We start from the raw sequence: 14,721 nt of genomic DNA, 5'->3' as shown, positions 1-14,721 counted from the left end.
TATTCTTTCAATGTCTTATCTACTATATTTTCAAAATATAAAAGGTTACAAAGAACACGATAATTGATCGATTTACCTTCAAAGAGAAATCTTTTCCGAGCACAAAGTAGCAATTGTATTTCTTAGCATAGATCATGTTTGTGATCAACCCATACTCGTACTTTGGATAAGAAAGTGCCCTGGTTACTGAAAAGAAATAATAATTAATTGTTAATCATTAACCATTAATTTGAATCATTAATCAGTAGGCATTAATGGTTTTGCAGCTTTGTAATCTTATGGCAAGGCACTCACGTTCATACCAGTAGGTCCTTGGATTAAGTCCTGCTGTAGACTTCACAATGTTGAGACCTTGTTCTTCACTTATTTCTTCTTTCACTGCACTCAGGTGTAAAATGAAGACCTCGCCAGTGGCATCAATGTCTGCATCGAATACGGTAAAAGAGTTTCAATGTCTCATCCTGGATGTGGGTAGGTTTTGGCTAGGAATTCCTTGTGAAACGCACTGAGAATGTTAATGGATTATGCCCTGCAACTGTATCCTCTATGGCATACCTTGTCAGCAGCAACTAGACAATTTCATATCACAATTGAGCTCACATTGATCATTTCTTGATCCCAAGGCAGCCAAATGGGTATAACGTATGACACACAGAAGGGATTGGGGTGATGGATCCAATGCCATTAAAGCTCGTGTATAACGGTCTCAGTTGCAACGGTAGCTCGGCTACAACGGGAAATTGTTAAATTCCCGTTCTACAGCCTGTATAATTCATATAAATCATGCATGGCCGTGGAAAGGGTGGAAAGCAGAGGAAAGGTTGAAGATAGAATTAATTGTTGCATTGTTTAAACAGCCTTGTGTCCTGAAGTAAGTGGAGAAGGGAGTGAGGCATGGTGATAGGGGTGTGCGTGTGTGTGGGGTGGGGGGGGGGGGGGGGGTTATAGGAATTAAAGTCACACTCACGTCGTCTGATTGATTTATTTAGGTAAGTAACTCAAAATGGGTTTTTTAAAATTTCCCTCAGAAAAGCTTGCCTTCAAATTCCTTATGCATGGATATAATGGGACTCGGATACAACAGGGATTATTGCTGGTCCCACTATCCATGTTGTATCCGAGTTCCACTGTATTTGTTCATTTGACGACAAAGGATCATTCCAGTTTGCTCATCTCAATAAAGAAATTTATCTTCTTGATGACTTGGAAAAAAATTCATACAACAATTAATGAAGTACAAATTTCATTCCAATGACCAGCATGAATTCCAATTATTCAGTATAAAACATATTGAGAAAAAATTCAATCAAAGATTGTTCCAATTACGTGGCTGTTCCGATAAAGCAGAATTCCAATTGCCAGTTTCAACTGTTATTATCTAGTTTGCTCCCCTTTCTATTATTATGAACATGGTTGATAATTTGACTGTTTAACTATTTTAACCTTTTCAGTCTCTGATGTAGAAGGAAAATATTTTCAAAGAAAATAAAAATGATAAAAGTGGATTTTAAAAAAGATCTAAGTTACCTCTGTGATCAACGGCATCTCGTTTCCATGCTGTTACACCTTTAGAGTCGATGATTATAAATTGTCTCATTCGTGCGTTGTAGGTAACTGAAAGAACAAATTTCACATTTTATCATATGACAATTACCTACAATACTACAATTTTTTGGAATATTGTGATATTTAATCCATCTATATTCTTCATGGACAATTAAGCCATCAATAATGATATACAATAATAGTTCTAAAGGGCATAATCTGATGTGCCGATGCAAACGAAAAAGAAAAATTAAAAATGTACTTCTCCATTTATATGTCCATCAGACTGACGTTTATTTATTCGCTAGTCTGATAACCCAAATTGCTAAGGGCTCATTTTGTAACGGAAATAGGCTACCCTCAAAACAACGAAAATATTAATAGGTATTGTCCGTAACAAAAATGTTAATACAAGCCCATTATCACATTCGGTTATCAGTCCTGCAAATATGTGCACTTTAATATTTAAACGTTCAGGGGGTATAAAATATAACAAAACATAAGAAGAAAAAAATCCATACCACCCATGATATCCGTGCTTCTTTTTCCATGCTCATAGCTTGCCCTTGGAATAAGACCGTAAGGGACAGACATGTACTGATCTGATGTTTTGATTTGTGGGGATTCAATGTTCGAGCCACTACCAGCAGATCCAACAGATCTAGCCTCTTGTTTTTGAGCAATAGACTCTTTGATTTGCTGCAAAAACTTGTCATCGTGATGATCAAAACTCAGTTTTGCCGCCAATTCTCCGTCTTCTAGAGGTAAATCTAACCCTTCGTCATTGTAACAGTCTTCAATATCAGATTCAGAATCATCTGCAGATAAGCTTCGCCTGGTATCAAATCCAGCCCCTTCAACACTCCCATACGAATCTTCACCATCGCTTCTATCGCCATGTCTAGGTGATTTACCCTTGCCGCCATCACCGATATCGAGAAGCGTTAAATCCATTTTAATATCTTATCTGAAACGTCAAACAATCATGTCGAAATACCAAAGTATACACATAATGGGGAAAAGATCAAAATTATTGTCCCTGTAGAGCTTCCTTAAACAATTAAAGAGATGCGATCAGGCTCCATGTTCAATGAAGCCTAAGCATTCATTCGGCCATGTTTGTTTATAGATAGCAACGAGCTCCATTAGCCGGGAAATGTTACGGTAACGCAAAGAATTTTCTATCAGAATATTTTTTCCCTTGATTTATACCTAGGAACTTATTAGGGTGTAAAAGAACGAGCGTTTGTTTCCGACTCTCTATCTATCGGTATGTCGGTCTTTATTCATCCACACATCAACAAAAAAAAATAAATAATAATAATAATAAATAGATAGATAAATGTAAAATAAACAACTAGATATAGATCTTTAGGAGAATTATGAAATATTCACAAAAGTAAAAACAAACATTTTAAAATTAGCTTTTAAAGGCTAGTGTGTTTTGTTTTTATTTTATTGTTGATTTTATTGTTTTTTGGTTGGTTTTCTTTTCGTTTTTTGGGGTTGTGTGTGTGTGTGCGCGCGCGCGCGCGTGTGTGTGTGTGTGTGTTTGATTTTTTAAGGAGGGGAAGGGGTGGGGGGGGGGCGGGGCAATTGTTTATTTTTATGCTTTTGGTCACTGGCGGTCGGTCAATAGAGCGAAGTTGTTTTGTGCCGCCCTATATTTTCCGTAGATGAGCATGTCAACCAAACAAAAAACTTCAATTTTAAAATTTTGATAAAATTAAAAATTTAGCACATACTGCTTTTTGTTTTGAATTTAATATTTGATGACTCGTGCGTCGCTCCACGAAGGTGGCGTCAAATCGGCACGTTTCATCTTTCCCCCGTTGCCTGCGCGGGGTGACAATGAGCGGAGGGTGTGGTGTGGCGGGGAAGTATTTTTGTTTATATGAGCCAGTCTTCGTTTGGCCGTCCTGTCCTTATCCTATACTCTGTTGTACCTTGAAGAAAGTTAGTTACCACTCCCCAATCTCCCTCCACCCTCCCTCCCCAACTAACTATTGTCTTTCACTGCTAAAATAATTAGGGCAAGACGGCGATGCACGCCCTGAGGTCCTACTTGGGATAAATTAAAACCATATCAGTTTTATCACTAAAAGAAGAGGCTTTGCTTCACTAAGATATACGGATGAAGAGAATGGCAATTAATATATATTTTGTCATTGTTAGTTTTGCTTAAATATATATTAAATATAAAAAAGAACAGTAAACAAAGTATGCACCGAGAAGAGCCCCATGGTTCTATAAATAAAAATCCCTGACCCAACGGAGTCCTTCATCCCCACACACTCCCAACCGATCACTACTCAACTTGTATTGTGTGCCTTTTCTACTACTAATAGAATAATTATAAAGATGTCGCTGATTGTGTGTGAAGTTAACAAGTGCTTTGCGTTTGGAATTTAATGTGTATTTTTAATTTTAATTATTCTAAAGTTGTGTGCCATACCGTTAGTATTCAGAGAAAATGTCTTATCGCTGTTGTCATTGTTTATGAAACCTCCCTGTTTTTATCTTTGGAAAATTTCTTGAATCATTTAATTTTAAAAGTTATTTCTGTAATTTGTAACCAATCATGAATCATGTTGATTTTTTAATTGAAAATCGATTCCGACACTTATCCCCTCAAGAGAAAATAGTGGTGAAAGATTTAGGTCCACACAAACCAGTGAATTTTAACTTAGTTTCTAACACACCGAGGAGACAGCGCCGATTTAATAATGATTATTTTAAAACTGTTGAATGGCTTACTGCCAGTGAAAGCCGTAAAACGCTTCATTGTTTTTATTGCTTGATTTTTGGTGATGTATGCTCTAAGTGGACAACAGGAGGGTTCAGTGATATTGCGCACATCTCTCAGGCACTGAAGAAACATTCTGAATCAAAAAGCCATGTCACAAATGCTGTTAAATATAAACTTTTCAACGTTGTAGACATAAGAAATCAGTTGGAAACAGGACATGCTGCGTCTGTGAGTCGTTATAATGAACAGGTGAAAGTTAACAGACAAGTTTTATCCAAGATAATTGATGCTCTTTTGTTTTGTGGTGTACATGAAATAGCCCTTAGAGGTCATGATGAAAGCACTGAATCATACAATCGTGGAGTTTTTTTTAGATCTTATAAAGCGAGATGCTAAAAATGATCCATTGCTTGCAAATCATTTGGAGACAGCAACTGTAGCGCGCGATACGTCTAAGGAGACGCAAAACGAGCTCCTAAACTGTATTTACAATATTTATTTGGAAGAATTGAAAAGTGATATTACAAATACAAAGTTTGTTTCGGTTCAAGCAGATGAGGCCACGGATGCAGGAAAACGTACACAGTTCGTTATTATTTTAAGATTTTTAAAGGAAGGGAAACTGGTTGAAAGGTTTTTAGAATTTGTTGAAGTCAGTGATAGGACAGCTGACGGACTAGCAACAACTCTGACGGAAGCTCTTGAGAAACTAGATGTGAAGGAGAAATTAATTGCTCAGACATATGATGGAGCAGCTGTGATGTCTGGCCGACTTTCTGGGGTTCAGGCAAAGCTCAAAGAAACATTTCCGAACGCTGTTTTTACTTATTGTTACGCCCACCAGTTAAATTTAGTATTAAAACAAGCGTGTTCACGTATTAGAGGCTGTAAAATTTTCTTTGCAAACATTATAGCATTTTCCACTTTTTTCTCTCATTCTTCAAAACGAGTCGACGCCTTCCGTCAATTTTGCCAACGCGCCCTACCCACGCCCTCAGAGACTCGCTGGAATTTCCAATCCCGTCTTATTGCTAGTATAGCGGCCCAGAAGGAGGAACTTATCAGCCTTTTTGAGAAAATATTAGACAAAGATTGGGACGATGATACAACTCAAAAAGCATCTGGCCTTTTAAACATTTTAACAAATGAAACATTCGTTTTTTTCCTCAATGTTTTCAACAAAATCTTTATGAATGTTGACATATTATTTGGAATACTCCAGAGACGCCCACTTGATTTGCACATGTGTGAAAGGGCAATAAACACATTTCAGGATGCAGTTTCTTCCATTAGGATGGAAATCAGTTCATATTTACCAGAAGAGCAACATCAAGCTAAAAGAAGAAGAGATGACAGAAGTGAAAATAAGTTGGCAGCCATTGAAGCATGCGACATAATAGCAAATCAAATTACCGATAGGTTTAGTCAGCATAACGCAGTCATTTCATTTAACCTCCTCAATGTAGACAATTTTCCGACCTTCGTTCATTCCTTTCCCACAAATTTAATATCAGAAGCAGTAACATATTACCCAATTCTTCATAAACCTAAACTGACGACAGAATTAGAAGTTCTTTATTCAAATAATACCTTTACTCAATGCGAATCAATGATCGAGTTGCACCGATTGATATGCACCTCTGAATTAGGAACAACATTCGTTGAAGTCACGAAATTTTTGGAGATAGCGCTTACCACACCAATGACAACAGCGGAGGCAGAAAGATCGTTTAGTACTCTGAAAAGGATTAAAACAGCTTCACGTGCCACAATGGGCCAGGATCGTCTCAAAGCTCTGACCTGCATCACAATCCATAAGGATACGATAGGATCTATTAACAACTTCATTAATCGAGTCATAGACCATTTTGCCTTACAGAAAGATCGACGAATGGACCTCTTGTACAAATAGTACACGCCATTGACGTGAGTAAGTCTCGTTAATATTCTAACACATACACATACACGCACACACAAATACACGCACATATGCAAACATATGCTCACATAAAGACAAGCAATACCCCCCTCCACACATACACACACGCACACACACACACACACACACACACACACACACATACAAAGTAGGTCAAATTTAGTTAAATTAACTAGACCAATAAAATTTGATACTGTATTTCGGATTTGTGCCGCCTTAAATACAAGGTGACCAACCGCCCCTGCTTTTGGTCTCTTTATTTTTTGGTCCATTTGTTTGCTTTTTCTCTATTTCATTGGTTCGTCTTATTTCCGTGTTTTTATTTTTGCTTTTTAGTTTGTTGTTGTTGTTGTTGCTGATGTTGTTATTGTTGTGGTTGTAGTTGTTGTTGTTGTTGTTGTTGTTGTTGTTGTTGTTGTTGTTGTTGTTGTTCTTGTTCTTATTCTTGTTGTGATATATGTTGTTCTTTTGTTTTGCTTTGTTTTGTTTTGTTTGTTTTTTGTTTTGTCTTTTTGTCTTGTTTTGTTTTGAATTCGGTTCTTTGTTTGTTTGTTTGATTTTTAGGTAGTTTTTTTTTTGTTTGTTTTAGTGTGTGTGTGTGTGTGTGTGTGTGTGTGTGTATATATATATATATAAGTGTGTGTGTACGTGTGTGCGTGTGTGTTTGTTTCTTTCTTTGTATTTTGTTTTTTTGTTGTTGTTTTTTGGGTGTGGGTGTTTATTTTGTTGTTTTTTTTAATGTGTTTGTTTGTTTCTTCCTGTAAACTAGAATTAACTTTTTTAAGGACTATTCTCATTTTAAAAAACACAATATTTTCAAATATAATGTTACCCAATTTTCTCATAGTCGCATCATTACACTCAACTACGTGCTCATTATACAGTAAATGTGGACTGGACCTGAAGTAGTTCGGACAGAAATTGACATTTGATTCGCACCAAACATCAAAATGCTAAAATATCTGAATGAATTTTTACTGTCCAGTTAACGTAATAGAAACTGGGATAAACTCCGGTTTCTTTGCCTTTTTGATTCAGAAGGACAACTTTCATCTTATTATTTTAAAAGGTGTCATCATGGGTTCAAACCCACATCATTCACGCATTATTTTGAAACGCTATCAAGCAAACCACTGTGACACCAATGACTGACATTCTATCAGTGTTGAGTGTCTATCGAATATTTAATGAAACTCTCTCATGCTAAAACAAATATTGGACAAAATGTTGACACATCTTCAAGCCCGTACAAACACGATCGTTTTCTCCATTAAATCTACATCTCAAGACTTGTCAAAATATAAGAACTCTTCAAAAAATTAAGGGAAGCCACTTTAATCTACAATAATATTATAATTAGTAGCTTGAGATTTCAAGTACAAGAAATTTGAATTAATTGGCGTTTGCTAGCTACTCCGTGAGATGTTGACAGATTTCATTAAAACATTTTACATGACTCCAAACTCAAACGAGTACGCCATACACCAGCCACTGTAGAGACAGTCAGATTGTAAAATTATCGCATTTTAGGCCTATGTTATGCTTACAAAATCGAAAATGTTTTAATAGATTAGGATTTACTTATAAACTACACAGGCTATAGCCTCGGGCCCCAACTTTCTTGAGCGCTTTCGAAATATGGTTGTCCTCGTGAACAATTGTCATATATACGCTCTATGGGTAAATCTGTGGATCAAATATCAACCCATGAATCATAAAGAGTTTTTTACAAGCACGGGTCCCGGAATGCCTCCAAAATATCTGTACATTCATTGCCTATAGCCATTTCAAATTGCTTAGGGCCTTATCAAGTCCAATACTGGCACTGCATTTTAAGCGATGGGGAAGATGATCTCGAATCTAGAAACTTGTAACATCCTTAGTCGTAGAATGGTTTTCTCATATAATGTGATCCATAGTCCATGACGTCATGTTGTAGGCGCATTGGACATTTAATCCGACAGGGGGTTAACCTACGCTTAAAATAAAGAACTGAACAAATGTGTATGAAAGGTGCCGGACAAAGTAAAAAAGAAAAATACAAGAAAATAAAAGCATCCCAAAAAATCAGTCGACCTCGACTGGGGATCGAACCTCAGACCTTCTGCGGAAATCAAAAGGTCTGAGGTTCGATCCCCAGTCGAGGTCGGCTGATTTTTTGGGATGTGTTTTTTTTCTTGTATTTTTCTTTCCTGCTTTGTCTGGCACCTTTCATACACATTTGTTCAGTTCTTTATTTTATTTTACACCGATGTCTGCTCCTTAAATTTCTTAATTTGATAAGTTACAAGGTGGACACATCGGACATATCCGGCAGAGTTTTCCTTCATTTTGCTATCCCTGGGCCTTTCTCATAGACATGAAAGTGAAAGATACATAAATATTGACCACTTGTTTTCTTTTGACATTACAGCGAACGGTGTATGGCGTACTAGTTTGAGTTTGAAGTCACGTAAAATATTTTTTTCAAGAAATTTTTCAACATCTCAAATGTTTTTCCAAGTGTATTTTTTTCTCAGTCCACTATTTTCGTTAACATCACTTACTTATCTCAGTAACCTAAATTCGAGTGACTTCTGTATACAATGGCGTCTCGAAACGAAATCTCAATCTTATTAAAGATTCGTCGTGGACTGTGGTTCAGATATTGAAGACGGTACGATTCATTGGGCGGGGGTCGGGGGGGGGTTGTTGACGAATACGAAGGTAATGAAGAAGGAGATGGGGTGGCTGTCTATCGTATGGCTGGGTTTGAAGTGACCAGTCATGATGACGTATGTGCGAAAAGTGCCGCATAAACTGTGACGTCTTAGAATGTATAATATACAGGATTTGCATAAAGAATGATTATTTTAGGGCCGAGTCGAGGTAGGAATCCTTTAAATGCAAACATAACAAAAGAAAAAAAAGCAGCTTTCATTCATCTGATGCAATTTTTTATATCCCAGCTTTGTGAATAGGCTGAAATAATACCATATTTACACATCGAGTAACATATATAGAGATATATTAAGACGGACCCTAATTTTTGGTGTGTTTTTTTTTATTTTTTTATTCTCCGTTCTGGGATTTTTAAGACAGGGCTTTAGACATGTAGGGGGCTAGAACGTTTAAAAGTTGACTTCCAAGAATGGGCAAAGACATTCAAGGGGCTAAAAAAGCCAATATAAAAGTTGACCTCACAGGCTTCAATGGCTGAGACTTTTTTTTAAATAGAATTTATTTGGATATGTTCATTTCACCCCTTGATAATGAAGTGCCGTGTGCAAATTATAATGACGGGGCCATCGAGAGTCCATGCGTCACCGTTCATGTTTTATTTGCATTGACGTCACCCAAATCAAATGTTTGTCTAACCGAGATGAGATCTTATAGTAAATTACATTATAGTAGTGGAAGGAATGATTGTGTGGTTCAACCAAACCATGTATGGGGGGCGGGGGGGGGGGGGGGGTAGCCCGTATCCTTGACAGGGACATACAAGTGTGGTTCAACCAAACCATGTACGGGATAGCCAAAATCCTTGACAGGGACATACAAATGTCAGTCAAACACCAAATTTAAATATTAACACTTGGATGTCAGAGATGAACTTGATCTTTTATATAGCTCAATATCCACTAAACGCACTCAAAGCGCTCTACAAAGGGTCCCTGACCAACAGTAACACTTAACATGACGCCTGACCATATTACAATTTATTTCCGACAAAGACAATTCGGTCAACGGTCATGTACTCATTTTACACCTGATTACGGTGAGAGAATGTGTCTGAAGAGCGTTTTCCAGGGACTCAACTATACGCCGAGTGAGGCACGAACCCAGGACCTTCCGATCGGAAAGAGAGTGTCATACCACTAGACCATAACGTATACTGAACCCAAGGGTCAGCAATGATCAAATCTGTTCTTTATCTCTCCGACTTGGTGGGGTGATGGATCACGTGGTATATCAAAACTAAACAATATTATATTATGTGTTGATGTGGATCTCAGGGGATTCTGACATGTGGTTCATTGACCCATGGTGATGGTGGTGGTGGTGGTGGTGGTGGTGGTAGTAGTGGTGGTGGTTGTGGTGGTAGTGGTGGTGGTGGTGGTGGTGATGGTGATTATGGTGGTGGTGGTGGTGGTGGTGATGGTGATGATGGTGGTGATAATGATGATGATGATGATGATGATGATGATGATGATGATGGTGATGATGATGATGATGATGATGATGATGAAGACGACGATGACGACGACGACGACAACAATATACTAGTCATAGCCATTCCTTTGACTTCGCGAAGCCCCAGGTTTGAGAGTTTTTACCAAGATGAGGGTAATTTAAAACGATGGATATTTGAAGGACGAGTTTTCTGGCCAAATTTTTAAATACGAGTTTTCCCAAAGTAGGACAGTTAACTTGTAAAATAAACACAGTGTTTAAAAAAGCAGCTCATAGAGTTGACGCATTCCATCAACAGTGGACTGTCGTAATCAGGAAAAATACATACACGTATTTAAAAATTTGGCCAGAAAACTCGTCCTTCATATATCGATCGATTTAAATTACTCTCATCTTGGCAAAAACTCTCAAACCTGGGACTTCACCGAAGTCCCGGGTTTGAGAGTTTATGCCAAAATGAGAATGATTTAAATCGATCGATCGATATATGAAGGACGAGTTTTCTGGCCAAATTTTTAAAATATAAAGTGTTTTTCCAGAGTGTGGCTGTGATGGTCCAAAAGACACCTGAACACGCCGAGAATGAGAATGTTTGTATTACTTGACGTATGAGGCACATTCACACCTCACACCTCACACAAATTCTTTACTTTTCTGTGTAGATTTAGCAAAACGTGCAGTTCATCATTGTCGTCACGTGATCACGTGATTTAGAATAAGTAATTTGTGACGCACGACCACAAAACGTTATTACGTAAAATTGAATATTTTGGCCAAAAAGAACTCGTTCAAATTATATAGTTGATGAAAATTAATTATATTGGCAAAAACTCTCAAATATGAGACTCCTAAGAAGTACTTTGTGGAACTCCCAGGTTTGAGAGTTTTTGCCAAGACGAGGGTCATTTTAATCGAACGGTAATTGAAGGACGAGTTTTAGGGCCAAAATTAGAAATTCGATTCCTTTTTTTCTCCAGATCGTGTCAATATAGCATGAAATATAATGTATGTCCCAAAACGGATACAGATGCTGCGGCGGAAAAGGAACTGGAGGACTGGAGACGGTTATTGGAAAGGAAGGAAGATTGAAGATCTAGTATTTGTGCATCGGACAACAGATAAGAGCAGGAGCACCAATACAGATAGGAGAATAGGATGTGCCAGACACAAACCAATTCAAATACATAGGAACAACTGTACAAGGAGATGGAGGCAATGAGATGGAGGTTAAGAAGAGGATACAGACAGGCTGGAATAATTGGAGGAAGGTATCTGGAGCTATGTGTGACAAACGAATTTCCGGAAAAATATAAACCTCTGTTGTAAGACCAGCAATGTTGTATGGATTAGAGACAGCAGCTACGACAAAGAAACAGGATAAAGTTGAGATGGCAGAAATGAGGATGTTGACATGGTCACTTGGCTGGAAAAGAAAAGATAAAGTGAGAAATGAACGAATTCGAAGGTTGACTGAAGTGAAGAATTATCAATCAAGATAAGAGAAGATAGATTGAAATGGTTCGGACATGTAAATAGACGAGAGAGGGAGTACGTGGGAAGTAAAGTATTGGATATACAATACGCGGGAAAGAGAAGAAAGGGACGCCCTAAGACTAGATAGATGGATAGGGTAAAGAACGATATGAAAGAACTGGGCCTGGAGGAAGATGATGCTATGAACCGAGATGCATGGAGATGTGGCATTTATTATGGCAACCCCGCAAAATGCGGGATAAGCTGAAAGAAGGAGAAGAAGAAGATTGTGGATAATATGAAATTTGGCTTAAGTTTACACATTTTATTGAGGTAAATAAATATTGTTTCTCAAAGTTACAAAAATGTATAAAATCGAAGATGTTGACTTTAAAATCTGTTGGTGACATTTCATTCAATCTGGCAGATCATCGTTAATTTCACGAATGTCGTAAGTGATATGTAGGTACTGGTCATTTTATTGATATAATATATTATTTTATTGTGTCACATGATTGATATAACATGATATAATATATTTTATTGTGTCACATGATTGATATAACATGATATAATATATTTTATTCAGAAAAGTGAGTGGAGCAGGCACTTATGTTGGTAACAACAAGATATGAAGTGAGTAGAAAAGTGCCAGAAGACAATAGAGAATAAAAAAATTTTTCGCGGCGGTGGTGGGGTTTGAACCTGCGACCTTATTGGTACGACAACTCCGCCTGGCAGGTGAGAGCGTGGCTCTACCGTGTGAGCTATCCACGAACACAAAAATATTCGTTTCAAACCCAAAGTCATTTCTAGATCCCTCTCTCACCCACTTCTTGAGATCGCCGATTCGTTCGCCACCATCGCGAAGAAATTTTGACCAGCAGTTAAGCTTAATAGCCAATATTCTCATCACAAACATATAACATAGAAACGATTGAGACATTGAGTATGCTCCGGTGTATGGGGTGAATTTTTAATTCAGAAAAGTGAGTGGAGCAGGCACTTATGTTGGTAACAACAAGATATGAAGTGAGTAGAAAAGTGCCAGAAGACAATAGAGAATAAAATTTTTTTTCGCGGCGGTGGTGGGGTTTGAACCTGCGTTTCTATGTTATATGTTTGTGATGAGAATATTGGCTATTAAGCTTAACTGCTGGTCAAAATTTCTTCGCGATGGTGGCGAACGAATCGGCGATCTCAAGAAGTGGGTGAGAGAGGGATCTAGAAATGACTTTGGGTGTGAAACGAATATTTTTGTGTTCGTGGATAGCTCACACGGTAGAGCCACGCTCTCACCTGCCAGGCGGAGTTGTCGTACCAATAAGGTCGCAGGTTCAAACCCCACCACCGCCGCGAAAAAAAATGTTATTCTCTATTGTCATCTGGCACTTTTCTACTCACTTCATATCTTGTTGAATATATTTTATTGTGTCACATGATTAATATAACATGATATAATATATTTTATTGTGTCGTATGATTAATATAACATGATATAATATATTTTATTGTGTCGTATGATTAATATAACATGATATAATATATTTTATTGTGTCACATGATTGATATAACATGATATAATATATTTTATTGTGTCACATGATTGATATAACATGATATAATATATTTTATTGTGTCACATGATTGATATAACATGATATAATATATTTTATTGTGTCACATGATTAATATAACATGATATAATATATTTTATTGTGTCACATGATTGATATAACATGATATAATATATTTTATTGTGTCGTATGATTACTATAACATGATATAATATATTTTTTGTGCCACATGTTTTGTATGCATTTTATAAAACAACTAGAAACACTCGTGGTAAATGGGATAAAGCTTGATTTCATCACATACGGTAGTCTCCTAAAATCCTTCATTAACATGCACTATGCCCATACTTTTCTTGATTTCATCACATACGGTAGTCTCCTAAAATCCTTCATTACCATGCACTATGCCCATACTTTTCTTGATTTCATCACACACGGTAGTATCCTAAAATCCTTCATTACCATGCACTATGCCCATACTTTGCTTGATTTCATCACATACGGTAGTCTCCTAAAATCCTTCATTACCATGCACTATGCCCATACTTTTCTTGATTTCATCACATACGGTAGTCTCCTAAAATCCTTTATTACCATGCACTATGCCCATACTTTTCTTGATTTCATCACACACGGTAGTATCCTAAAATCCTTCATTACCATTCATTATGCCCATACCTTTCTTGATTTCATCACATACGGTCTTATCCTAAAATCCTTCATTACCATGCACTATGCCCATACCTTTCTTGATTTCATCACATACGGTAGTATCCTAAAATCCTTCATTACCATGCACTATGTCCATACTTTTCTTGATTTCATCACATACGGTAGTCTCCTAAAATCCTTCATTACCATGCACTATGCCCATAATTTTCTTGATTTCATCCCATACGGTAGTATCCTAAAATCCTTCATTACCATGCACTATGTCCATACTTTTCTTGATTTCATCACATACGGTCTTATCCTAAAATCCTTCATTACCATGCACTATGCCCATAGTTTTCTTGATTTCATCACACACGGTAGTATCCTAAAATCTTTCATTACCATGCACTATGCCCATACTTTTCTTGATTTCATCACATACGGTAGTCTCCTAAAATCCTTTATTACCAAGCACTATGCCCATACTTTTCTTGATTTCATCACACACGGTAGTATCCTAAAATCCTTCATTACCATTCACTATGCCCATACCTTTCTTGATTTCATCACATACGGTCTTATCCTAAAATCCTTCATTACCATGCACTATG

General features: G+C 37.2%; 2 protein-coding genes across 8 annotated transcripts in view; one reads left to right on the top strand and one right to left on the bottom strand.

The window, feature by feature from the left end:
- LOC144975246 (uncharacterized) overlaps positions 1-2,679 on the bottom strand; it is a 78,102-nt gene extending 75,423 nt beyond the window's left edge. For 6 of the 7 annotated variants that reach the window (XM_078919147.1, XM_078919149.1, XM_078919148.1 and 3 more), the window contains exons 1-3: positions 2,067-2,673; positions 1,528-1,614; positions 77-186 (exon numbers count right to left, since the gene is read on the bottom strand). In XM_078919147.1, the coding sequence (XP_078775273.1) occupies positions 77-186; positions 1,528-1,614; positions 2,067-2,499 (630 nt within the window). In that variant the 5' untranslated portion in view covers positions 2,500-2,673. Of the gene's footprint in view, positions 1-76; positions 187-1,527; positions 1,615-2,066 lie in introns of all 7 variants that reach the window. The other variant, XM_078919152.1, reaches the window with a different exon arrangement.
- Positions 2,680-4,628: 1,949 nt separating this feature from the next.
- Positions 4,629-6,206, top strand: LOC144975891 (zinc finger MYM-type protein 1-like). The gene has a single exon (XM_078920077.1). It carries the CDS (start codon positions 4,629-4,631, stop codon positions 6,204-6,206), a length of 1,578 nt encoding a protein of 525 aa, XP_078776203.1.
- Positions 6,207-14,721: the final 8,515 nt, after the last annotated feature.

This window comes from Berghia stephanieae, chromosome 6 (genome assembly GCF_034508935.2).
Source record: "Berghia stephanieae isolate SIO BIC M18660-M18661 chromosome 6, UCSD_Bste_1.3, whole genome shotgun sequence".
NCBI classification, from domain to species: Eukaryota; Metazoa; Mollusca; class Gastropoda; order Nudibranchia; family Aeolidiidae; genus Berghia; species Berghia stephanieae.
This window is presented reverse-complemented; position numbering and strand designations above follow the sequence as displayed.